The 27,294-nt window shown below is 35.8% G+C and overlaps 3 protein-coding genes and 4 non-coding genes across 8 annotated transcripts; 2 read left to right on the forward strand and 5 right to left on the reverse strand.

Annotated features, from left to right (window-relative positions):
- Positions 1-6,845: 6,845 nt before the first annotated feature.
- TRNAL-CAA (transfer RNA leucine (anticodon CAA)) lies at positions 6,846-6,971 on the reverse strand. The gene is made up of 2 exons: positions 6,934-6,971; positions 6,846-6,891 (listed from the first exon to the last, which is right to left on the reverse strand). It is a non-coding gene; the product is annotated as a tRNA-Leu (tRNA).
- Positions 6,972-7,057: 86 nt separating this feature from the next.
- TRNAL-CAA (transfer RNA leucine (anticodon CAA)) lies at positions 7,058-7,183 on the reverse strand. The gene is made up of 2 exons: positions 7,146-7,183; positions 7,058-7,104 (listed from the first exon to the last, which is right to left on the reverse strand). It is a non-coding gene; the product is annotated as a tRNA-Leu (tRNA).
- Positions 7,184-7,269: 86 nt separating this feature from the next.
- On the reverse strand, positions 7,270-7,395 carry TRNAL-CAA (transfer RNA leucine (anticodon CAA)). The gene is made up of 2 exons: positions 7,358-7,395; positions 7,270-7,315 (listed from the first exon to the last, which is right to left on the reverse strand). It is a non-coding gene; the product is annotated as a tRNA-Leu (tRNA).
- An 86-nt stretch (positions 7,396-7,481) lies between these two features.
- TRNAL-CAA (transfer RNA leucine (anticodon CAA)) lies at positions 7,482-7,607 on the reverse strand. Its single transcript has 2 exons — positions 7,570-7,607; positions 7,482-7,527 (listed from the first exon to the last, which is right to left on the reverse strand). It is a non-coding gene; the product is annotated as a tRNA-Leu (tRNA).
- Positions 7,608-9,079: 1,472 nt separating this feature from the next.
- Positions 9,080-11,701, forward strand: LOC149926493 (transmembrane protein 170A). The gene is made up of 5 exons (XM_090158312.1): positions 9,080-9,246; positions 10,271-10,340; positions 10,404-10,606; positions 10,958-11,128; positions 11,223-11,701. The coding sequence occupies exons 3-5, from the start codon at positions 10,513-10,515 to the stop codon at positions 11,351-11,353; spliced, it is 396 nt and encodes a 131-aa protein (XP_090014438.1). The 5' UTR covers positions 9,080-9,246; positions 10,271-10,340; positions 10,404-10,512; the 3' UTR covers positions 11,354-11,701.
- Positions 11,702-13,802: 2,101 nt separating this feature from the next.
- LOC149926494 (uncharacterized protein C18orf63-like) lies at positions 13,803-17,118 on the reverse strand. 2 transcript variants are annotated; one of them, XM_090158310.1, is made up of 12 exons: positions 16,824-17,118; positions 16,370-16,736; positions 16,208-16,292; positions 15,969-16,137; positions 15,784-15,908; positions 15,676-15,728; positions 15,519-15,615; positions 15,377-15,459; positions 15,126-15,315; positions 14,720-15,064; positions 14,620-14,664; positions 13,803-14,025 (listed from the first exon to the last, which is right to left on the reverse strand). In XM_090158310.1, exons 2-12 carry the CDS (start codon positions 16,495-16,497, stop codon positions 13,903-13,905), a joined length of 1,443 nt encoding a protein of 480 aa, XP_090014436.1. In that variant the 5' UTR covers positions 16,498-16,736; positions 16,824-17,118; the 3' UTR covers positions 13,803-13,902. The 2 variants fall into 2 exon arrangements, with proteins under 2 accessions (XP_090014436.1, XP_090014437.1); XM_090158311.1 differs by having other exon boundaries at positions 16,370-17,118.
- A 5,999-nt stretch (positions 17,119-23,117) lies between these two features.
- LOC149926495 (uncharacterized) lies at positions 23,118-23,720 on the forward strand. The gene has a single exon (XM_090157703.1). The coding sequence runs from the start codon at positions 23,118-23,120 to the stop codon at positions 23,718-23,720; it is 603 nt and encodes a 200-aa protein (XP_090013829.1).
- Positions 23,721-27,294: the final 3,574 nt, after the last annotated feature.

Below are 27,294 nucleotides of genomic sequence, written 5' to 3' on the forward strand. Positions count from 1 at the left end.
GAGCCGCCCTGTTTCAAAAGGGTGTCGACGACGGCAACAATAAAACCTTAAAACCTTAATATCAATAAAAATTATAATATTAATAAAAAGAGGGATAAAAAAAGTATAATCCATAAAGAATAACTTTAAGTTGAGTCATGTAAATAAGTCCCCAGCATGCTTTGAATGTGGAATATGATTTTTGGGTTACAATAACATTGGGGAGACTATTCCAGTCATTGATCACGCTATGCGAGAAGTGGTTGTGCCGAGTAGAGGTATTGGCTCTGATTTAGATAACTTACAATTTTTAGAGGACCCCGAATTGAAGTAGGAAAAATCCAAAAAGTTAAGGTCGAGGCCATTGTGCAAAAATTTATGTAAAAGACGCAAGTTGGTCAGTTTGTCGCGAGTAGCTATCGGTTGAATACCAAAAGATTTCAGCCGGAATGGGGATGGATGTTTTTCTAAACGAGTGACTAGCTTCGAGAATTAGATTTGAGCTTTCTGTAAAGCAGAGAGATCCGTAGTTAGGGGTGGGGTCCAAATCGGGGAACAATTATCAATAAGTGGGAGAGCGAAGGAATTATATAACTGTTTAATGAGATGTGGGGAGCGAAAATTTAAGTTAACCCGGCAATGGAGCATATACGTTTAGTAATCTTGTGTGTGTGGGTAGAAATCTCAAGGCTGGGGTCCATAGTGATCCCGAGATCACGTTCGGAAGAGACACTGGAATAGGGCAGCCTTTGATGGTGTATACAAAGTTAGGGTTTTTTCGACCTAGGTGCAGAACCGAGCACTTGGCAGTATTAAAGGACAGCCCATGAGAATCAGCCCAGTTAACTACTGCGTCCAGGTCGGCTTAAAGCACATGGTTATCATTCATTCATTCATCCAATAATTGGGGAATATTTTACTGAGAGCTAGTAACGAAGTGACGTCATCACAAGAAGAAAATCCACCCCTAGCGAGGCACTGTCAAAGGCTACGTGTGACACGGGAGCAAGCGGACACAAAACGGCGACGAAGCGCGTAATGCAGTCTGCCTTATGAATAGCTCTCGGTAAAACTTTTGCATGTGAAAAGTAGTAAGTGTCACACTTATATAAAAATAATATCAGGGTTGGCAAAAAACCGGCTTTTTTAAATTGAAAAATCCAGTATGGTTAAATCCGGCTGTAACCGGTAGTTTAAACCGGTTAAAACCATTAATAAAAAATGATCAAATTGCTTATATCAAGCCCTCATTTCTCAAATTTCCCGATTTAAAAATTACATTTTTGCGCGTGACAGTACCTTTACATTGTGAGGTATAGCAGACTTATTTACCCGCTTTTATACCCTAACATGGCAGCGTATTTTCACGCGCAAAATTAATTTTAAGATACCCTAATTGCTTATATGTTAGCTCTCATTACTTGCGACAAAAAGTGAAGGTTAAGTTTTGTCAATGTTTCTAATTAATTTCTCAATATTTTTTAAATAAAAAAAAAGTGGTTTTAACCATGGATTTTATTTGGTGGTTAAATCCGGCTTAAACAAGGGTGGTTTAATCCAGTCTGGCTGGCTCTTGCCAACCCTGAATAATATACACTTCTGCTATAAGTACCTAACGAGGTGATGGGCTAAATTACAAAAGCTAAATCGCTAAGCTTAAGGGCGTCTTCAACTACCTTAATAATAAGTTTATTAGTCACAGCGCCGGCCGTTACATCACATTATTTAAATATTCGAAGTCATTGTCTTATTTTAAAGCCCTTGACTTAGACGCTCTAAGAGTATGCATATATGGTTTCCTGCTATTACCAATAGAAATTATAGTTTATAAATTTACCTACGCGGTTTAATTTCTACATTTAACATCGTCCGTCGGAGTACTAAAGACAGTAAAATTAATGTTCCGTTGTCATGCGGTTTGTCGGGATAATAGACAATAGTGCCTATTGGGATTATTTGGAAACTGCCGAGTAAACCGCCTAAAGCTGCGGACCTTTTTTTGTGAACAAACATCTTAGGGGATCCTTAGATGCCCAGTAACGATGGGTACACGCGAACACTAAGTTATGGAGGCGTTAAGGAGCTTGTGCGAAGTTTAAATAACAGTATAACAATCAGTCGCAGAAGCGGCATGCGCAGACGAGACGGGAGCGAGTTGTATGCCAGAGCTGGAACCAGTGAGTGATTTGCGGGTGGAAGACGACGCAGTAGTGCTGTCCGAAGGATGCTATACTTAGGACAGTGAAACACATAGTGATCGAGATCCCCAAGCCGTAACTAGCCTTTCATGGGCCCTGTGCAAGGACGTGATTCCCCCTATTATTTAGAAATCACATGAAGTCAATTTATAGGCCCCCATCTCAGTCGTGGGCCCTGTGCGGCCGCACCTGTCGCACCTGCCTAGTTACGCAGCTCCGACATAGAGGAGGGGGCGAACGATGAAAACGATATAATACCGCTGGGGTGGGAAAACGGTCGAGGAGAGCCAAAAATAGGGGGCGTTCTATGGGCCCCAGATAGCCGGGTAGCAAGGTGACGGATGAATTGAATACAAGAAGCGACCCACCGAGAGCGAATCCCAGTGAAGCTGCCAGGAAATAAGCAAGGCGTTGTGGAGGACCCTCCTACTTTGGAGGCCATCGGCTGGGGCAAAAACATACGGGGCAATTGTAAATTCGGCTGCAGCCCGAGCAGCACGATCTGCCAATTATTTACCTAGGACCCTGACATGTGCCGGAACCTAGAGGAGAGAATACCGGGCGTGTGGGTAGTCCAGGAGGCATCCCAGAAGCGGAAGCAAAAGCGGGTTGGTGATATCCGGCCGGCTCAGAAGTGCTAGAGCGGAACCGGAGTCAGAACAGACCACGGCCTCAAAGATTTAATGGTCAAGAAGCCAGAGAAGTGCTTGGACAATAGCACCGAATTCGATGCGACAAATAGACAGCATCGATGAAGTGCGGAAGGAACACGTGACATCCAGACTGGCGACATGGAATGCCAGGCCCGAGTAGGGAGCATGGGGCTGACGGGACCCATCGGTGTAGACCACACACAAATTACGGGCAAGGGACATTAACCGGTTCCTAAAGGTAGCACCCAACTCATTGGGTAAACAATCTGCCTTTGGTCCCTGGCACCAATCGGAATCTATCGCAAATGGGGCAGTGAGCCAGGGAGCAACCGGGGAGGCCGGTGGTTGCAATAGGAGTGACCTATAATGGTCGTCGACCTTGTGGACGATACGCAAATGGGCTAGGGCACCACGAAGCGAAGCAGACGTGGCATTGGTAGGAGACATCCATTCCGCAAGAAAGTGGGGAATAGGGCTTGTCAGACAATGGACTTCATAACGAAGAACTAACATACCACCGTGAATAGAGAGGGGTGGCACAAATGATACGATCTCCATCGCCCCCTTAGCCGCAGACCGAGGTGCTCCGGTCACAACTCGGAAGCTGTGGAGCTATAAGGAACGGCCCACTGCGCATGCGCTCGCGTTCTCTCACGCGAGCGCATGCGCAGTGGGCCGTGTGTATAAGGCTTCGTGCGTAGTAAAAATTTTGGTCACAAGTATCGCCGCCTTCTGATCGAGTTTTAAATTGAATATTTATGAAAGCTGTCTGCTTGTTCAAAATTATATCTGCACAACAGCTGAAAGTTTCAAACTTTCAACCGAAAAACATTGAAATTCAAAAGTTATCTGCTATTTCTTCACATATTTAGTTGACGGAAATTAAAGCAGATGGCGCTATATTTACTAAGCTCGACGCCTATACAGGGACGTCAATTTCTAACCAATGGCTTTGATCAGTTGGCAAAATGAAGTTTATTTCAAGAAAAATTCAAAGAAACATTTCGCCAACCTCATTCTATCGTTAAACATTTTTTTTTCAAAGAAAGTATATTTTAATATTGGTGCATATGACAACACGGTCTTCTCACCAACTCGCACCATAATATTATACTCCAAAGAATATTGAAAAATAGACCAGCCTTAAAATAACGAAAAAAAAAAGAAAAAAATCAAATTTACAAAGTGGACAAGGTTCGTAAATCCAAAGATAATATAACTACGTACCCTAGATTGGAAATCAAGCTCCTTGCACGTAACGCAGGCTCTTACTGAGTTCCCGGCGCAAGTCGGAAAAAACTGCCTCCATGGAGCTAGTGAAAATTGCGCCGTGGTTTTTGACTCGCGGTTTTCAAGATACCAGATATTTTTGCGTTATATTGTTTTAAAACAATAATGGATCATGCCTGTAGCTCTAAAAATGTTTCTAAACGAAATGAAACTAAAGGCGAGTAATATAATTTTTGGTTATCTATTTAAATTCCTTATTTCTCACCCTGATATGGAGCCCGATTTTTCCGACTTCCGGCGCGAACTCAGTAAAAGCCTCACGAGAAAACGGGCTATCGAGAAACGCCGAGATTTCGAATCTAGGGTACGTAGTTATATTATCTTTGGTAAATCGTGCATGCTCTAAGTGCAAAGTGGACACAAATCAGCGCCTGTTCACCGAACCACAAAACAAACAAAAAAAACATGGAAATGCAAGGATCCTTGGTTAATGAGTATCCTAAAACTTGATGGGAAAGTAAATTCAGAAAATCACGAAGAATATCACAATATACAAACCTTGACAAATATTTGAGATTATTGCCATGTTTCCTCCTGACCTTTGAGAAATCAGCGACAGACGGCAGATTAAGCGGGTCGGCCTCATATCTCCGAATTCCCATATCTCCGAATTCCCATTTCTCCGAATTCCCGTTTCTCCGAATTCCCATTTCTCCGAATCCCATTTCTCCGAATTCCCATTTCTCCTAATTCCCATTTCTCCGAATTCCCATTTCTCCGAAATCCCTACTCTCGGACTAGTAGTATTTTTGGGGTGATAAATATTTTAAAACCTACTGCGATCCCTACTCTCGGACTATATTTTTGGGGTGATAAAAAAGTTAGCGATTCCTATCTACTAGTTATCTATTAGTTCTACTAATTATTTATGACAAGGCTTTCTAATTTTTATTTATAATGTAAAAATTCATTTATTCAAAGAAACTTAAAAATAATATAATAAATAGATACACGAATATATTTAATTTTTAATTTTTATTTTCCAATTTAGAGCTGCTAAAGGCATATCCTGAAACCATAAGTTTATAAGCTAAAACTACATGGTACAAGACCTTAAATATCAGAAATAAATTAGTTTACAAATGAAAAATCGAAAATAAATAAATGTTATTAATTGGTCATTAAGAATAGTTATTTGAGATGGCTGAACAACAAAACATTGACTATATTTCAAAATTTCTATTCCACAACATAGATTATGATTCAAAAACTGTAAATAAAGTTTATGGAAAGTCTGATGTCAAGTACAAGAAATAGGGGGACATAACAATGTTATTTTAAAGATTAGAAGGTATACCACGTTGGTAATGACACCCTTGCTAAGGCTGTGTGCAAGTTAGTGGATACAGATTGGGTGCATGTGACTTGATGATTTGTTAGTACACCCATACCTAATAGAAACGTAGAATTACAAAAAACCTCTAGTTCTGCTCCCTCTGGATCATTAAACGTTTGGTAATTGTTTTTCATCGGTAGTTCAGTTATGAAAACCCTATTAAAGTGTCTACTAGATAAGCTTTCGAAAAAATATACTATCGAACAATGTAATATTTATCCTACTATAATAATAATAATGGTCAAATGAAAGAACAGACAGTTAATTATTAAAATAGATGTTTTATTCAAATAATGCCCATCTCCTATTTTCTGATTGTATGGGCTTTCAGACAATATATTTAATGGAAAGAGAAAAGATTTTTGTAAGATTAAAGTATTTTTGTAACATAATGGAACGCGTTATCTTTACATTTTCAAGAATTGAATCATTTGTTAATCCTAATGTAAGTTATATATCCATTATGGAAATATTATTGTAGATCATACGATTTTACAAACAATTATTATTATTATTATTATTATTATTATTATTATTATTATTATTTTTTATTGTGCCAAGAAATAAAGGTAATTTTTTTAAATACATTTACAAATTTGTGCACAGCCTTCTCCCACTATCTAAGCTGTGCTTGTGTTTAGTGGGAGCAATAATTATTGGTTATACAATTGATCGCGTTATCGAGATGGTTAACAAATTAAATGGCATTTAACAGATTAGTTAAACAAATTAAAAATTATCTTTTACATATTTTTTCAAGTACTTTTTAAAAATTAGCTTCCCTTCTATAATAATAATATAAAACAATATTTTGGAAACTCCTTACGCGTATAATTAAAATAAAATAATAAACACGAAATAAATGCGTAAGTAAAACCTTTTACTTACGCATTTATTTCGTGTTTATTATTTTATTTTAATAATAATAATATAGTGTGCAAAATTTTGTAAACCAACAGCTTTTAGTTTGAAGTTTTCGCTAGTTATAGCCAAAACGAAAGTGGGACTAACCTTTTTTGTGTTAGAAAATGCGAAAATATCCGAGAAAGTGAAACCTCTCTAAACCGAACTATAAAGGGACACTTCCCCTATTTACTTCTGATATAATTTTATCTTCCCTAGTCGCCAAGGACCATAAAAGCATTTAAAAAACGGAGAAAACGTGGATAAGTGAAAGGGACCATCGTCACGATTTAAACATTGCGCAGATCTTCTTTTTTAAATTTCGATAAATTCGTGTACATTAAAATGTGTTTTATGTAATTTTGGTTGGGCTAGTATATCTATTGAGTCCCACTTAGACATGAAGCCTACCGTCTAATTTATCGCACGAAACGTTAATGTTGTAATTTTGACGCGTAACAATAAATTTAATAAAAAAGCGATTATTGTCAGAAGTGGGATTCGAACCCACGCCCTCATACGAGGACCAGAATTCACCCGTCTCCATCTAGCGGTGGAGACAAGGTTGTCAAGCCTTGAGTCTGGCGCCTTAGACCGCTCGGCCATCCTGACAAGAAGCCTACCGTCTAATTTATCGAACGAAACGTTAATATTGTAATTTTGACGCGTAACAATAAATTTAATAAAAAAGCGTTTATTGTCAGAAGTGGGATTCGAACCCACGCCCGCATACGAGGACCAGTATTCACCGGTCTCCATCTAGCGGTGGAGACAAGGTTGTCAAGCCTTGAGTCTGGCGCCTTAGACCGCTCGGCCATCCTGACATGAAGCCAATCGTCTAATTTATCGAACGAAACGTTAATATTGTAATTTTGACGCGTAACAATAAATTTAATAAAAAAGCGATTATTGTCAGAAGTGGGATTCGAACCCACGCCCTCATACGAGGACCAGAATTCACCCGTCTCCATCTAGCGGTGGAGACAAGGTTGTCAAGCCTTGAGTCTGGCGCCTTAGACCGCTCGGCCATCCTGACAAGAAGCCTACCGTCTAATTTATCGCACGAAACGTTAATATTGTAATTTTGACGCGTAACAATAAATTTAATAAAAAAGTGTTTATTGTCAGAAGTGGGATTCGAACCCACGCCCTCATACGAGGACCAGAATTCACACGTATTCATCAAGCGGTGGAGATAAGGTTGTCAAGCCTTGAGTCTGGCGCCTTAGACCGCTCGGCCATCCTGACATGAAGCCTAACGTCTAATTTATCGCATGAAACGTTAATATTGTAATTTTGACGCGTAACAATAAATTTAATAAAAAAGCGATTATTGTCAGAAGTGGGATTCTGACGGTAATAGTAGGTGTAGGGAGCTGTCGATTAGCTCGCGTGGCGTAAAGGGCTGACCACCACCCTCCTACGCTACATAACCCGGCTACTGGTTAAAAGGCCTTATACGTGGTGACTTGGGTATTAGCATAGCTTATTATTATTATTATTATAGGTCTAGCTTTATTTATCAACTTAGATGATCAAAATACTGGTCAATCTTTTCAAAATGAGACCGACATCTAGACTTGTCATTTCGTTTTTCCTAAGAAATGGACAGCTATGGGCCGATTTTTATTTCATTTTTTTTTAGTTCTTAAAACATAACAGTTCTGTAATTCCTAAACACCCATATTGTTTATGAATAAATTGTGAAAAAGATTGGTTAATAATTGTGTATAATTATTCAATAATAAATATTAGGCGACTAAAAAACTCTAGTAGTAAAACTAACTATACATCAAAATCTAAATACTATGATAAATAATATTATAATAAGTTAATAACGCTCACAAAACGAAAGTTATAGTATCAAATAGGCTAGTATAGTGCTTCCAAGGGTCACTCATGGGCCAAATAATGATAAATCCAGGACATAACTCTGGTACCTTCACGCGTACTAAATCGGCCGTCCACTAAAAGACACAGGCGGCCATTTTAGTTGGGGGGAAAAGGAGGAAAAATAAAAAAAATTGGGGGCAAAATCAAGCAAGTTTCCGGTTTCCCGAACGCGATCTAGTGATGACTGAGTCGGAATTCGGAAATAAATGGCGGTTGTAATTCGAAAATCCTGCCATATTTGGCCCCTCATTTTTTGAAAATTTTTAACGATTCTAGGAAAGTATATGTTTAATATTAAATAATTATATATATTATACTAATTATGAAATTAGTACGTATAAAAATAAGTACTTACTTTAATAACCACACTATATATGATAACTGTGAATAAATATTCCAGGATATTTACTACGACGACCACGTGTATTATTTTTGAAAACTGTCCCTAAAAAATTTGCCCCCAAAATGACGTAGGTCCGCGATCGCGCGTTTTTCCCAATAGGGGGCAATAGTGATCGGGTGTTAGCGCTGTTGGACGGGTTTTATCATTATTTGGCCCATGGGTCACTTGATCAGATTCAGGCGCAGCTCCAGACCTATCGATCATTTTGGGAGTTTAACAAACTCTGGTAGCATCGTAGTAGGTTTTTAAATATTTATCACCCCAAAGATACTACTAGTCTGAGAGTAGGGATTTCGGAGATATGGGAATTCCCAGTAATGGGAATTCGGAAAAATGAGAATTCGGAGATATGGGAATTCGGAGAAATGAGGCTGCCCCGATTAAGCCATTGTAGTCACATGACCCTTTACGAGAACTGCGCCTCCTGCTGTGTTTTTCCACGGACACTCCGTGCCGTGGTCAAACATTAGTCATGAATTGAGAAAGTTTGAAAACAGTGCATAAAAAGAAAAACGTATGTGTTAAACAAATTGTAGGAATGTAGTAAGACTTTGAACTTATAAAAGCTTTAATCGAAACTAATCATCCTGGGTAAGGCTATATTCTTTTTGTTATATTTTCGATAGTTCTAGAAGTTATTGGGTATATCTTGTAAAGCCTTGGTGTACATAGTACTTGATGACTATGTTAGGAATTAGGTCTGGATAGATTAGAGAAGGCAATGGCTGAGTGGAGTATATTTTGCGCCTGCATGCCTTTTCCAATATGGCATCATATTGGGCTGATATAGGATTTAATTACTTCTAAGAACATTTTCTTTATCTCTTTTACTCCATGTTTTATCAAGTTACCTGTTATAATTTCACTGGTTTTTAATAATTATTCATCATAAGCAGAATATAAACATGGGCTTATCTCATATTTGCCCCAAATATTGTCCATTAGATTGTATGTTTTGTATTAGCATACACTACAACATCAATGAACTAATTCAAAAAATTAATTTTCCAGAGAAAATACCTTTGTTATATAGTAAAAAAACTATGCCAGATAAACGTAATAATGTAGTAGTTCTGTCACCAATGAATAATTAATTTTGAGATTAATAAATCAAGTTGTCTAGTAGCTTGAGTGCTTGATTTGATTTATTAATGTTTGCGCTTAAATTATGTTCAATCCTAAGTTTTCTTATTTTATGGTGTGTTACAAACATTTTTATATGATGACTGACTTAAATTATTCGTTCTAGCACAGTTGTTTACATTTCAATATAAACCAGCACCAGTAAGATAGCCCTCTAGAATTAAAATTTTGATTGTGAGGTTAGTAACAATGGTGTCTGTAAATATCTATCACCCTAATATGCAAATATTAAATTATGTATGTAAATTTAAATCTGTTTTTATGGATGAGGTGGTTGTCGGGCCTTCTCTGATAAAGTACCTAATTTATTTGTGATGGTGCCTAAATATACTACTATTGAAATAGATGGTATAAGATTTTAGTAAAAACATGAAATAGTTAATATTTGATCCAATTTCAAAGCAATCTGTCAAACGTTAAAGTTGATCAAAGTTAAACCTATTAATTTTAATTATTTCTATTTTATATACAGATTTTTACCTTTCCGAAGTGTTAAATATTTGAATGGTGGTTGACTAATCATCAAATATGACTAAATTTAGGTAATTAAAAGGAAATGTGAGTTTGATTGACAAAATTTATAGAACTTCATTCATTTTCTCTAGATTTTGTTGGCATCATTTTGGTCCAAGCACTAATATATGCCACAACAATTTCTTAAATATTGACCATAGAAGCAGGTAACGAAATTAAACGTAGCAAAAATTAGAAGACATGGCTTCAGCGGATGATTTTGAGACATCTGAACTTGATTCAATATTAAATGTACTTAATCTATCGCCAACTGACCCACTGGATACTTTCGCTGGTAAGTGTTTCAAATTATTATGAAAAACTGACTTTAGAGAAACGCGTTACTTAATATCCGCGATAAATTAGGTTAATGGGGTCAAAACAAATATGAACCATAGTATAAATAACATTTGGTTTGTACTTATCTATTTGGTCCCAATTTACTTCCTAATATTTAGTACCTTCTCCATTATTTTTAAAAATGGTGAACATATTTAAATTAATAAATAAATTTATTTTATAAATCTAGAAAATGTTTTTAAAATACATTGTTAAAAATGGTTTTCTAAAATCTCTCATGACTCAAAATCATAATAAATGATAAAATAGGTGTTGAATTCTGGTAAAATAATGTTTTTCATCATAGAAATGTGGTATCAAGTATTTCTTTGGACACTCTTCTCTTCATTCGTTGTATACAATGTTGCGGCTGTGGTGGCCTTCGTAACTCTTAGAAAGCATAAACAAGGAAGGTTTCTACCTGTGATCGTGTCTCTCTCTGGAGTGTTATCTCCATTAACCGTAGGATTGGTCACAAGTAAGTTCTTCAGCGGACCCTTTATTTCTTAAGTCTTCCTTGCGATTGTAAGCAGAGAATTAAGAAATACTTCCCATTGGTTTTTATCTCCAAGGTGCCGCCATTGCTGGGGTGTACAGGGCTTCCCGTTTCCAGATGATGCCTTTATACGCCTTAGTCTGGGGTGTGGGGCAAACATTTTTGGGTGCAGTCATGGCCTTCACCCGAATATTGGCTACATTATGATGCCTCTAAATATTGACGTAACTTTGAGACTCTTCTGAAGCGCTTTAATCAATGCGCTTCTTGCAAGAATGATTTAACAATCGAAAACATCTGTCTTAACCGTTAAAATTTTAAGGTTTGAGCATCCGTGTTTCAAATGGAACCAAAATTAAACACGCCATTTTAATGCTATTAGCATCCCTCTTTGCGTGGTTCCGCGGATATTTTTCAATATCAAATCAATTTTTTGACATAATATAACACCAAAAGATGTTTTTTATCCTTGGGGCAAATTAAGAGTTTTTAAGTGTCTTAGAGAAATGTTGTAAAGGGAAGTACGCAACTTGTGACCAAAACTCGCGTTTTAAACATAAAATGCCAATTTAAGACATTTTTTATTATTATGTATTTTAAGTATTAGTCTTTCGATACTTTATTGACCATGTTGCGCAAATATTTACCTATTTAAATTGTTCACGGAAATCAAAAACATTGTTTCATAGTGTTAATTATAACAGCTTATCAACTATTTATTATGGCCAAAAATCTACTTTTTTTAAAAAAGGTTAATTATGCCCACACCCTATTTATTTTATTTGTAAATGTTTAATTTTAGCCCTATACATGCGAGGTGTTTTATTTCAATTTTATGTACATTCCATTAATGAAAATAATCCTTCAAACTCTGCCAAATAGTCGGTTCTTAAAAATAATCCTCTGTAAACATTTTTAATTGGAAAAACCATTATTTGATATAGCTGAAATAGGTTAAGTTTTTGCAAAATAGGGGTTATTATTTGCATTACATTCGTTCAGTATTTAACAAACTATTTATCTTTTACCCGTCTAATTTAAAATATTTCATTTTAACTGAAGCGAAATAAGTCACATTCTTAAACTTTTATCCTATAATGTTGCTGTGCCAAGAAGGCTGTAAAAAGGAGAGTGATAGTTTATTTCTTTGCGTGGTTATGTTTCATTATTACACCAAAATTGAATTGAAATCTAATAATATGGCAAGTAAACTTTAAAATATGGCAAATACTGGGTGGTGATATTGAAAATGTTAGGGTCCGTTAAAGAGACACCATTTTTCCAAAACGGCGCAATATTTGTCATGGGTTACGTGACAAATACAATTGCTTATAACGTTTTAACCTATGACAAGGTGTTATTGATAACCAATAATTTAAGATAATTGAAAATAAACGAGGTTTAGTCACCTAAGGGCCACAAAGCTTTTCATTACAGCTTCCAGATATTACTGTGATAATATAAAATAAAATATTACAAGGGTCAAATGCCACAAAAGTGCTTATTTTCGCATCTCTGAAAAAGATGCAAGGTAAGGGCTTGAATCAACCGCAATCGATCCATCCTTTTTCGGAGATTGTTATAGAGTTCAACTAAAAGTAGCGTTCCGTTTCTGTTTATCTTTATAAAGCTACATTTCCAACTAACAACTTATAAAAAAAATTATATTCTTCAAAATTATTTTATCACACAATGTTAAAAGTTTAAATTCGTTTTATATCATGAAGAAAGGCAACAAAATTGATTCAAATATATTGTGTGAAAAAGAACATTTGTTAGTGTTCAATTTTATAATTATGAAGTAGATTTGATTGGCATTTTTGAGCCAATATAACAACTTACCCAATTATTTTATAATTAATTTTTTCATCTTTTTTTTTAGTTCTGTATTACAAAAATTACGCATAAAACAATGATAATTTAATTGACAGTATGTGATTGGTAATTGTTTTATGCGTAAAATTGAAAACAAACTTGTCTAGTCGATGTTCAAATCCCCTGATTGAAATAACAATAGCCTTGTACAGTTTAGATTGTAGAGCAGGAAAAAAAGATGTACAGTTTTGTATATTGTGTGTACATGTAAATATATTTATGAATGTACTAGGTTTAATTAGATGTTAATACGTATATATAAAGGTGGTTTTCATAAATATTGCATGAATGTAGTAGGTACAATTTTCAATGAATCATGTCTCTAAACAATCCTGTAACACCTCAAACTTTTGAATCACGCAAAACTGAACTATAGCGTGATCTATCAAAACGCAATATTTTGTATAAAAATTGCGTATAAGATATATCGGATGAAACAAAATACTCGTATAATCCTTGTAAACCAAACCATAGTTTAATTTTAAAACTATCATTGTTCCTTTCATTAAAGGACGTTTTAACAGTGCCGGTATCTTGCAAAATGTTTCTTAATCAGCGCAAAAATAAGATTTGTGCTTTATCAAGTTCCCCCTCCTATATATTTAAGAGAAATTATTGAAATTTCAATTAGCTGACTGCTATGCAGTTTTTATACTCTTTGGGGTGGAAAAAAGGAATTATAAATTAAGACCTAGGTAACTGCTAAATCCTTTTGTTTTTCAACCCCGTTGTAGGGTAAATTGATAAAACTTGTTTCTAACAGTATTGTCATACTATGGGATATGTTTAAAAAATGTTTTATTTTTATGAATGATGAACGAAGATTCAATGAGTTAAATGTACAAAAGAAAATATACATTAAAAAACGAGTGTTCAAAACTTTATCCGAGTTGCAAGTATTTTTTGACTAATGCCATCAGAGCTGGCTTCTTATCCTTACTCTTGACTGGTACATTCTTCGAACGCAGATAATCAGTCAACTGAACCACATTCGCTTTGTTTAGCTGTAACGACAAATTGATTTACCAAACGCAGCCTGTTTCTTTTCCAAAGGTACTCTACACTATATTAATTAAACCATAAGTGGATAATAAACATAAGTATGACACTTCTTATTCACCCAATGCAAATTTTTTTAATGATAGTCTGTTTCACTAATGACAACATAAACCATTATGTACCGACGGATTGACAACTCTCCACGAACTGCTTTTAGTATTTGGAGGAAGCCCGGATGGACCGACTAGCCAAGGCCAATTGAAATGCTTTCAAAAGTGTAAATAACGCTTACTTTTGAAAATAATGATGAATTATTGAATTGGAAAATAAAAGTAACTACTATAAATACTGGCTCCATTTGTGAAGTTAGTTTTTTACCGAATTTCAAACCTAAACTTGTGTACGCTCTTATTTCTCTCCATCAAACTAACCAACTGTTTTGCCAACAGAAAGAGTAGGAAACTTCCTATTTCACAATCACTCCCATGACTGAATTCGTTCTGTGCCATACTTATGTTTATTATCCACTTATGATTAAACCCAATTCCCTAGAGGTAACCTTCCTTATAAACACCTTAGATACTATGTAAATTGTTTACCATGTCTGTTTTGGCTAATGTTTCAATATCAATTGGTTTGGCAGCCTGGCAAAGAAAGCAGCTATTAGAAACTTAAGAGACCAACAACATTTAACCTTACTTTTGATAAGGTTGTGGCTGGTTCATTCGACTTAATTTCAACATTACAAATGTGTTCCAGAGTCTCTGGTGCCAGGATGTTCCCACTGGTAACGCAAACTTTATTATTCTCTTTTTTCTGCATTTTCAGTATCATTTTGCGAGCGTTGAAAATAGGAATATATCTTTGGTGCGTAATGGATGTGTTATCTACCTCCTCTTGAGCCCCTGAGGCCAAATCTGGTAGTTCATTGGATTCCATTTTTACAGTATCATTTTCGGTCTTATAATTAGCGAGATTTTTAAATGGATAGTTGGGGGCGGCGATTGAGTGGGTTAAACCAGCTTTTTGAAAGTCCTTTGAATCCTGATAAATTTTATTCAACGTTATTGTTTTATTGATATCATAATTTTAGTAGTTAAAATACTTGAAGAGACGCTAAGGTGCTAATTTGGGACGTAGCGAATGCTGCTTTATTCTCCAAAAACAGTATACGTTCTCCCAAAATTGATTGAACCCTGGTGTTGAAATCTTTTAAGAACTTGCCGATGATTGGAAAAGGATCAACCCTCGGTATAATAGTTGGTGGATGTGGTAGAACGCAGTATTTAGGGTAGCTACATTGTGAATTAAGTATTTTCTCCAAGTTTTCGGGTATTTATTATTGTCAAAGGATACTTGTATTGATTTTGTCTATTTCCAAAATTAGTAGTAACGTAAGCCAAATCGCATCCTGGGTTTTCAGGTAATTTTATTCCATACTAGAAGGCAATATAATTAGTTTGATACAGTTTCCAAAATCATTACTCCAAATCTTTACCATATTTCTCCAAAACTCCCTCATTTCAGGGTAACCAGGAATAGGTCCCCATTGGGGTAGAACAGGCGTTACACTATGAATATGGCTCCTTTTCAATCTAAAATCAGAAGATAAGATTAAATGAATTAATAGATTAATAATTTATTTGGGAAATCACCCTGGTAGCGTATATCCTTCTATGTCTTGGTTTGAATATAAACCAAAAGGCATCTATAAAGAAAACAATTGTTGTTTCCTAAAACTAGAAATAAATATTCCTATGTACCTTTTCTATTTGAGGCCAATTGAGGGTTACACCTTCAAATGTTATGTGAGTTTTGTCTTTGGTTACAACCAACTCAAATGATCGTACGGCATCTGTCGGCCCTGATTTGGTAAGAAAGTCTTCACCTAGAAATAAATGTTAATAGTTACCTTTGTTTTAGTGTGATATAAAAAATTAAATTTTACCTTCAACGATAAAATTTTCAATCACGCACCATTTTGGGCTCATCTTAGTGAGAATGGTAAATTTAAGTGCATTTTGATAAGCTGCGTAGCTGACATCTTCGGAGTCTAAGGTATCCAATAAATTTTTTTTCATATTACTTTTGAATGATCGAGCAGTTACATAGTCCCTCTGAGTAAAATAATAACCATAAATTATGCTACACTGTTTCGTAAATCACTATTTACTGATTTGTATGTACTTTAACGATTATTAGAATGCAGTTAGCCCAGGATCCAGTAGATTGAGGGCAGACTAAAATACTAGGCTCTGCCCAAACCATTTGCCTGTAGTTTTGGAAAATATAAACATTTTTAGAAAAGCGCAAATTTTTTTTCTCGTACGCTTTAGAGCGATATCTTACCTGCACGCTGTTTGTTGGTTGACATAGCTACCTTCATGAAATTTGGCAAACCCCACTGTCAGGCAAATATAATACTCCAAATCCGGTGTTTTAAAGAAAAATATAGGTTTGATATTACTTGCACTCATTTTATATTAATTGAAGAGTAATTTGCGTTACTTTTACTTTTTTGCTTATCTCTAAACCAAACCCATACGCTACGTTCTTCCACCTTGCTTTCTAGGTTTCTAATGGGATTTCCCGCGAAATCAGGATTGCCAGATTCCAAGCGCCGTATTATCGTACCGATTTTCGATGTGGATCGCACCAAAGATAATATAACTACGTAGTTATCTTTGATGGCACTAGATTAAGAAGGATCGTACGGCTGAAAACAACACAGTCACTTAAGCCCAAATATATTTAAAGATAAAAAAAGTTTGTTAAACCTATTATGACGTGTAAGTTAGCTCACTTTTATCATTGAGTTGGGAATAATACTATCTAGAGCCCCAGTTCAAATTTTCCCCATAGGCTTTAACCATAGACATAATAAAGAAATAGACCCAAGATTCTACGGAGGGTTAATACGGGAGCGATAGCTAGCAGACAACCGGTATTTGTTCCGTATTCCTGTGGTACCACGTTTAAGCGACGCCTGTCGATTAGGCGAGAAAATAAAAAATCATCACGTGACACGTCACACATGTTCGTGTTTGTAATCTTTTAGGTACTCTGACGTGATTCGCGAATATTTTGGCTGTGAGAATTTAAAATAAGGTAAATTTTTATTATAATTTTTAAATAAGTCAATTAATTCTTTCAAAACCCAAAAAAAAGCAGCAGATGACCTTATAATTAAAAACAAAAAATTCTAATTGCAAAATGATATTTTGTCAAAGGCTTAAGTAACTACTGTACTACTATCCGGCTTGTTGTGGTTATGGCTTGTTATGGGAACATTCTGAGATTCTAAATAGTAAATTGTAAACAAAAGTAAATAGAATTTTGATGAAATGGATGATTCTACCTTGGATTAATAATGACTCCAAGATTCTACTAAAGGTATGTAGCTATTGTCCTTGAAATAAAATTAGCTTTTACAATTTAAGTCTGATGGCTTGACCCTTCATTTCTAGATTTTTGTCCTTCCCTAATTTGTGGAGTCTGAGCTTGCAATATAAATTAATATCTTTCTTAATGATGATGTTCGATTCCAACTTCAGGATCAAACATGTTTGTGGTGATCTGGTAATATGTCCATGCCAACAATATTTCGTAATACAGTTCTAGTTCTTAGACTACATTTCTTTTATAGGGAGAGGAATATCTCTTCATAACAACTAAACAAAATTGGCTAAAAACCAACGAAATCTTACTCAAATTATAATAACATAATTAAACCTACACGAAATGATCTTTGTTCAAAATTTAAAGGTGAGAAGTTAGCATCACCGGTTTTTTCTATTTCACTTTCAACTGGATGTAATTTCTTTAAATTAAATAAAAAAATTATTTTGACTATTTTTACTTGTTTTAATTCTATGGAAACCAAACCAGAGTTGGAATGGCTATGGGTGTGACCCACCTTTTGCCATTTACAATTCTTATATCCCGTTCTAAAAAGTGATCATTACAAATTAAATCATGATTTGAATGTGTCGGGATTTACAGCAATTGTCCATTGAGAAAGTATTGTAGGTTTCGTTATAAAAATATTTTAAATAAGAATGAATATTCATCGAAATAATATGATAATTTAATCCTACTTATGGAATGAAACCTTTTCCGGTATTGTTTTACTTGTTATTGCAATGCGTAAAAACACTAAAATTAACCTTATTTACCAAATAAAAACAAGATTTTTAGTAGAAAACACTTTTTCTATAACAAACGAATTATGAAACATGTTAGCTAACATAAAAGTACTACCCATTTATCAAATTCACCCCTAAAGTTTTTGCGTCTGATTTTAAACCGGATAAATATTCCTATGCGTTAGGCACTACATGGCCTAGGCCAAGCGCTCACTGCTCCTCGAAGCGTCTCTGTCCTGGCTTCCACAAGCCTTTGCTTCGTAACGGAGACAATGCCTTGTGGAAGCCAGGACGGATACGAAACAGAGAGCCAGTGGGCGCCTAGTCTAAAGCGCCACTTAAGTTTAGTGGCGCTTTATAAGTAGGATTAAACTATCATATTATTTCGATGAATATTCATTCTTATTTAATCTTTTTATAACTATAGGTTTCCCTTATCTAAACCTACAATACTTTCTCAATGGACAATTGCTGTAAATCGTGACACATTCAAATCATGATTTAATTTGTAATGATCACTTTTTAGAACAGGATATACAAATTGTAAATGGCAAAAGGTGGGTCACACCAAAAGCCATTCCAACTCTGGTTTGGTTTCCATAGAATTAAAACAAGTAAAAATAGTCAAAATAATTTTTTTATTTAATTTAAAGAAATTACATCCAGTTGAAAGTGAAATAGAAAAAACCGGTGATGCTAACTTCTCACCTTTAAATTTTGAACAAGGATCATTTCATGTAGGTTTAATTATGTTATTATAATTTGAGTAAGATCTCCTTGGTTTTTAGCCCATTTTGTTTAGTTGTTATGAAGAGATATTCCTCTCCCTATAAAAGAAATGTAGTCTAAGAACTAGAACTGTATTACGAAATATTGTTGGCATGGACATATTACCAGATCACCACGAACATGTTTGATGCTGAAGTTGGAATCAAACATCATCATTAAGAAAGTTATTAATTTATATTGCAAGCTCAGACTCCACAAATTAGCGAAGGACAAAAATCTAGAAATGAAGGGTCAAGCCATCAGACTTAAATTGTAAAAGCTAATTTTATTTCAAGGACAATAGCTACATACCTTTAGTAGAATCTTGGAGTCATTATTAATCCAAGGTAGAATCATCCATTTCATCAAAATCCATTTACTTTTGTTTACAATTTACTATTTAGAATCTCAGAATGTTCCCATAACAAGCCATAACCACAACAAGCCGGATAGTAGTACAGGAGTTACTTAAGCCTTTGACAAAATATCATTTCGCAATTAGAATTTTTTGTTTTTAATTATAAGGTCATCTGCTGCTTTTTTTTGGGTTTTGAAAGAATTAATTGACTTATTTAAAAATTATAATAAACATTTACCTTATTTTAAATTCTCACAGCCAAAATATTCGCGAATCACGTCAGAGTACCTAAAAGATTACAAACACGAACATGTGTGACGTGTCACGTGATGATTTTTTATTTTCTCGCCTAATCGACAGGCGTCGCTTAAACGTGGTACCACAGGAATACGGAACAAATACCGGTTGTCTGCTAGCTATCGCTCCCGTATATTTTTGGCAAATCAAATTCCGCGTAAGGTGTCTATTTCTTTATTATGTCTATGGCTTTAACACAGCACTAGTGAAGATAAGAACGAAAATCATGGGAGGGTTATCAACTACGACGAAAGCCACCTATGAGCGAAAAATGCAACTATTTAAATGAAAACTTCTTCGATGGCCCCTGCCGCCACCTATTAGCTATTATAATAATATTATAATTTTAACTTTTGAATTGAAGAGCGACGCGTTTTTAAGAAAACTTTTGAAAACGCGTTTTTTAAATTAAAGTCATGTATATCTGAAAACTCTTTATTAACACAATAAAGGTTTCTTTTGTGAGTTCTTTACTTTTTTTTCATCGATTTTGAGTGAAATTTTAAGCATAATGGGTAGGAAATGTGCAGTTTCGTCTTGCGAAAATAATGGAAGAAACAAAAACGTTTCTTGGCATAAGTAGAAGTAGCACTAATATTCCAAAAAAATAGAAGACATTTTTATTCTAAATTATTCAAAATTACAAAAAGGTTTCCAGGTAAAGTGAATCCTTTGTTGCAAAAAAGGCTCACAGCCATTGGAAGATCAGACTGGGTTCCAAACGCAACAGATGCAGTTTGATCATTTTACAGAGGAAGACTTCAGGAAAAACACCACTTTTAAAATGCTTACAAACACCGCAACACCTTCACTTTTCTTAAATACAAATTTTAGAGCTGACATGGTACTATTTAAGAAGAAAATAAATTATTAGACCATTACTTAGATAACCTTTTACAGAAAACGTACAGTAGAAAGTGGGGTGGCGGAGTGGTTAGCACTTTCGCTTCGCAGCAAGAGGAGACGGGTACGATCCCAGCTAGTGGCACTGGGTGAAAACCCGGAACCACTCCTTCTACGTAAAGTTTGTAAGTTATCTCCCCACTGGTTAAAGGGGTTTTCCCCCGAGGTCTTCGGTTTCCCCTTCCCATATAAACTAGCTGAGGTTAACGGTAATAGTTAGTGTATATTATTTATATTTATTATTTATTTATTTATAATCATTATTTATTTATTTATATTTTTAATATTTTTAAAAAAATTACAAGAGTGACTCAACCAAATTTTCTAAACCACCACTTCTCATAAATTTATTATTATTAGTTTATTTTTTGTTGCAGATTCCTGCAATAAATAACTAATAAAATAATAACAATAAATTTTAAAATTTTAATGTTAACTGAGTAGTGAAGAAAAGAAATATAAATATGGATACCTTTGTGGGCAAAATTTGACCAAAGATTTTGTGTTAAAAATTGGAGGAGCCGTGGACTGTGATTTGAAAGCAGAATGACGTCATTCTGTTGTTCACAGGAGTATTTTTTAATACTATTTCAATTAATTTGACAAATTAATCAACAATAAAAAATAATATATGTCCCTTTAAGGCCGCACCTTTAACGAGCTCTAAACTGTTTTTTCAGTTTGAAGAACTGTTTTTGTTATAATTTATTTATATTTAGGAAGAATGATTATGTTGCGACAATCGCCGGGCACGTTGAATGCCTTTCCCCCGTCTCGCGCGGGGGGAAAGACAAAACGTCACCGGCGTTTGATTTCCATCGCGTTAGGTGACGTAAATTTTAAGCACAGTAGCGGCGCTAAGGGTGGGCTGAAGTGGGCTTTAGCCCCCCTGCATTTCTGAGAGGGGCCACATATTTATATTAAAAGGGCCACATATTTATAATTAAGAGGCCACATATTTTAATTTATGAATTTTCTTTATCTCTAGAAATTTGTTTTATTGCCAAGAAAAGTTTTTCTGGAAAAAAACTTTCAAAATCAATTTGTTTACTCAATAAGACAGTAGACCATAAACAGATAGATTCGGGAGGAAGTGAGCGAAAATTGAGAGAAAGTTGAATGGGCAATAGAAAGAAAAGAAAGGGGATTTAGGGAAATACCCCGGGCATGCACGTGTCCCCTCCAGGTCGGATACAAGGTCATAGGGGGTCCAGTAAACGCGATGAGAGCGGCAACAATAAACGACCTTGCTCTTCTCGCTTCCCGGAAAATTTTTAAGGGGTCACTAAAGTTGTAAGGGCCACAAAATTCTTAGGGGCCACAAAATAATTAGCCCACGTGTGAAAAAACCGTAGCGACGCTACTGTTTAAGCAGCCAATAAAATACCGGGACTATTCGTTTTATTTTAAGCGGAGGAGCGTACTGGGGGGACCAACGGGTGGATTGAGAGAAAGGCTAAAAACCGTCTCGACATAGACAATCTCCCTAGGTATAAATAAATACATTCTTGGTTTGGATAAAGATTGTTTGCCCGTTCAACCTACGCTCACTTCCTTTCCCAAAACTTCGATTGGTGGTAAAAATCGAGGCTTTAATTCCTTGTGGTACGCCAAGTACCCAATGCTTGAGTACTCTGTTGCGAAAGATAAAGTTTATTGTTTTTGTTGCCGGCATTTTATCAGCGGCAGTAATACAGCTTTTATTGATGGATATATGGATTGGAAAAATATGGCCAAAAATTCGAAGAACATTTTACTTCGCCTAAATCGTTGCACCAACAATCCTACAAAAAGCACCTAAACTATTTCGAATCGAAATCCCGCGGCACAATAGCGTCTCAGGTTAATGACCACCAAAAACTGGACGTTATTCGAAATAGTAAGGTGTTAGCTATGCACGTGGAAATTGTTTTATTATGCGTCCAACAAGATCTCGCGCTTCGGGGACATAGGTCAGACGACAATAATGAAAATAGAGGGAATTTCGTTGAAATTTTAGAAATATTGAAAAGGAAATGTCCTAATTTAAAGGGGCTCCAAAGTTCGGTGGCAAAAAAAAAGAAAATTGAGCATGCTTTTCCTTCCCCCCCCCCCCAACCCCTCACTCGGCCTTGGCAGAGGCGGGCAGAGTTAACCGCAAATTTCGCACTTTACTGACTTTACACACATTTTGCCACCGAACTTTGGAGCCCCTTTAAGGACCAAGTGCGAGAGTATGCCAAATATATGCATAGTACCATTCAAAACGAATTAATTAATAGTAGTGCTAGTTTAGATAGGAAAACCATTGTCCAAGAAGTTAATGAATCCGGTGGCTTTTACTCTGTTATTGCGGATGAAACTCGTGATAATGCAGCAATTAAAGGAGCTTCAAAGTTCGGTGGCTAAATGTGTGTAAAGTCAGTAAAGTGCGAAATTTACGGTTGACTCTGCCCGCCTCTGCCAAGGCCGAGTGAGGGGTTGCGTGGAATGAAAAGCATGCTCAATTTTCTTTTTTTTGCCACCGAACACAGATTTGCATAAGTTTGATTCTGAAAACATCAGCTTAGCTATTATAAACCTTCGAACGCAAAGTGGTTTATTAATTGGAAATTGCGTTGCACAAACATACGATGGGGCTAGTGTAATGAGCGGACACGTATCAGGTGTTAGATTTAGAATAGTAGGTGGTAACTGTCCGTACGTCCACTGCTACGCTCATCGGTTAAATCTCGTTTTAGTTAATTGCTGCTCTAATATATTGGCAGTGAGGGAATTGCTTGGTTTAGTTCAAGCAATCTACAATTTCCAAAGCAATTCGGTTATTAGAAGCCAATGTTTTGAGGAATCCCAGAAAGAGTTGGGCTATGACGTCGTCCTTAAAATGCCTCAAAGTTGTTGCGATACAAGATGGTGGAGTAAAAAGAAAGGCATTCATTATTTTAGAAATAGGTTCAATTCTGTTGTTTTAATATTAGAAAATTTGGTGGAGAAAGGTAAACCTGAGGAAGCAGCTGAATGTCGAGGATATATTTCTCAATTACAGAATTTTAACAACTTAATTTTGATTGTTGCGTTAGATGAAGTTTTAGGTGTTACAAATTCGCTGTCGGAAAACTTACTAAGTTCGAAAGTTGTTTATACGGAAGCCGTTGCCATTTGCTCAGCTACAGTAACTACCTTAGAGGAAATTAGGAGCTCTGAACGCTGCGAGTCTGCGACTCAATTTGGGAAGAAGCTTCAATGTTAAAAAAAATTGTTCTAATTTGAACAAATCGCCGTTCAGAAGGTTGTCCCTGTAACAGAACGCCATTTTGTTCTAATATGAACAAAAAATATTCGTTCGATAAAGAACGATGGTTGATGGTTCAATATTGAACTTAGATGTTCTATATTGAACAAACCTTCTTTGTTCAAATTAGAACGTTTTGTCGTTCGCCGTGGGTCATTTTATCGTTCGCCGCGGAATGCTTTGTCGTTCGCGGTAGAACGCCTTGTCGTTCTCCGTGAATCATTTTCTCGTTCGACTTGGAATGCTTTATTGTTATCCAATACATAGAGTACGTAAAGTTATTGGTTTCAAATTTTAGCTCATGTCTCCTGCCGGCGGTTGATCATGCTTATTTAATAAAAGTGCATTAACTGACCCATTGACCACCGAAAAGGAAAACCAGGCCTAAAACTAAATTACTTGAATTTAGTTCCGACCTTAGCTACAACCATCTTATTAAGCTTAAAATATCTACCACGAACGTTATATGCATATTACATTCTATTCTCAGTCGAAAGCCTGAGAACTGGTAACAATTGATTTTAGAATTTATTTCTATGCTGAAAACGTCAAACCAAATTGCAGTACATAACGAAATATTTTCTGTAAATTTTCATTCTGGAACTTGGGCAATTACATTTCCGAACGAATTTCGTCTACCCCTCCAATCAAATAAAAATATACTTAAAAAAAAACCGGTGCCTGTCCTATAAATTCGGACCTTCCACAACCCTTTTTCGTTTACACTTCGTTAGAACACGGAGGTTATTTATATCGTTATTTGTGTGAAGTTTCTTTCAATATGTGGGGTAGTTTCTGAGAAACAGCGTTACAGACCTAACGCCATTTGAGTCGCTAGTGACGGAGCTACGCTCCAACAATGTAATTTAATCTTCAAGTGTTGGTTGCACGAAATTTTAGCTATGGCTAATTAATGGTTCATTAGAAAGAGCAAACATTTTATAGCAAGTACAGAAAATTTCATCAAAATCGGTTAAGTGGTCTTTGAATTATTATAAAAAGAAGTCGAAATGGTGGAAATCGAGTTTTTCGGCGAATTTCCAGACTTCTCGGCACCCCTGACGTCAGAAAATGCGAAGCGTATCATTGGCTAATTGTCTGTAATACATTTCTTTACATCTGGGATTAAAAGCAGGTTGATTTAATACCCAGGAAAAAGTACTACGCGGTAGTAATTGAAATAGGCATACACAAGCCTACGTAGTAGAAAAACGATATGAAACCGAAGGCTCCTCGTAAATTTCTTGTTAAACGTCGGGTCGCGCGCGCCGCGTAGCGCGCGCGTAAAAAAATTATTTTTTATATCGATAATAAGCCTAATATTATGATTAAAAACCTCTGGTTTGAAAACTTCTACAAGTAAACAGAATCCCTCTACTTCAGTTCCTTCTATTTTAGGAATAAAACTACAGCTTTGATTTGCCCCAAATTGCTCGTGCTACGGAGGAGAAAATTCGCCGAAATTTTCTGGATTTTGGGGAGCGAAAAAGGTCAGTTTCGGACTCAAAGTTAATACACTTAGGCTTGGAAATTTGTTTCGACAATGACATTTTTGGAAAGAGAACGTCCTGGGCTTCAAAACAAGCCCACATTCATTCGTTTTTATTACTATCGATTTTTCGTGCAACCAACACTTTCAGTAAATTTCCAAACAACAACAACAACAACTACAAAACAACTTCATTACAACATGTTCTAACTCACCCTGTAAATAAATTACTACGAGTAATAGTTTAATCAACCAGTACACTAATTTAAAACAACAATAATGTACGAAAAAACTACCTATAACAAAACGCACTCTAAACCACTCATTTATTACTTTATGGATGTTATATTTGTTTGTTACCTTTGGCCATACGAAGTTTTCCGCAAAATAGTGTCACACTTATTTGTTACTTTTGGTCATACGTTGAAAGTGTCACTCTTATATGTTAGTACATGTACATGAAACCAATACAAAGAAATCCATATAGGCTTGTGTGTAAAACCTGTTCTAAGGGGAACGATCTCCTAGCTATTGGAACGAATTTATTCTATTGTGTAGTTTACAAGCCTTCCTCCAGAGGGCGAAAGAGCATTCCTTCTTATTTGAATGAAATAAAATATCTTGAACACACCGTTCTCTGTTACATACCTTTAGAACGCTATCGTTCATTTTTGAACAGACTGTTCTAAGTTGAACGTATTCTGAACGAATTTTTTTAACAGTGTTCGAAGTGGCGGAGTCCGTTTTTATCACGGTACCAGATCGCAACAGTGAACTTTTAGCTTTAAGAAAACGAAAAATAATCCCCAACAAAAGGCTAAAACATAGTATAATCACATGCACGACGGGAAGTAGAGAATCGGAAGCAAATACCATAATCAATCAGTTGAGATCCACCTATTACCAATTAATCGATACATTTCTATAGGAAATGAAAACTCGACTACTGGAAAACAGTGGGTTATTAAAGAATGCAATGGCTTCTGAAGCGAAGTACTACAAAGTGATTTTGCGCATTCCCGTGGCCAATACCATTTCAGAAAGGAGTTTCAGTTCCCTTAAAAGAATTGAAACTCGTCTACGCTCAACAGTGGGAGAATCTAGACTTTCTGGTCTGGCCTCATTGTCGATTAATCGTGATATATCGAATTATTTGAAAGCGAACCCAATGTTAGTGGTTGATGAATTTGGAAAACGGTCAAATCGAAGAGTGTCCTTCTTCGCTTAGATTTAAAACTTATTACAGTTCTCTGGATGTTTACAGATTTTTTTTATTTATAAAGTATAATTATTTTAAACAAACTCAAAAAAAATCTAATTTAAATTAAAAATATATAGGGGGCCTCAATATCAACTAGTGCCTACCCGGAAAAAAATAAAAATTTTGGGCCTTACGATAATTTTAACGGCGTACCATTTAGTTCCATCTAGAAGCAACAAACACAGCACCCAACACATTTAAGGAGTAGCAACCCGTAGAAATCGAAGAAATAAGTAGAACAATTTTTATAATAGAGAGCTAGTTAAGCCAGCCCCAAGAAAGTACAGAAAACTTGTAGAGGGAACTTGTAGAAGGTGCAGGCTGTACACACAAAGGTACGTCTACAATCCTAAAAGTTCCCCCTACACGTTTTCGGGCGATGGCTTAACCTGTCTAATATTTCGGGGAGGGGCGATTAGAACCGTGCCTTTAGCCACGGCCATCTTCAATCACGCGCTATAGCGGCCGACCCAATCGTTTCAAATAATATGTAAATTAGCGTGAGTAAAATAGTTACATATTACCCAGCTGGAGGCGCCACTTACAGACGAAAAATATCAACGATCTAGCATAGACCACAGGCGGGGAATCCGAACTAACGCGCAGAAAAAAATATATTTATCTTGTTGCTATAGACCCATGATGAAAGTTGGGGGGCCAAAAATTAACATTTTTACCTGGCAACTCAGCATTTGGACGGAACATCCGTTTCCTTACTTCCGCCTGTATATTTAAATGGCGGTCATGTGGTTCAGAACGTCACAAACAAGATGTTCCGTCCA

This window comes from Leiobunum rupestre, chromosome 9, assembly GCF_980474605.1.
Source record: "Leiobunum rupestre chromosome 9, qqLeiRupe1.1.hap1, whole genome shotgun sequence".
Taxonomy (NCBI): domain Eukaryota; kingdom Metazoa; phylum Arthropoda; class Arachnida; order Opiliones; family Sclerosomatidae; genus Leiobunum; species Leiobunum rupestre.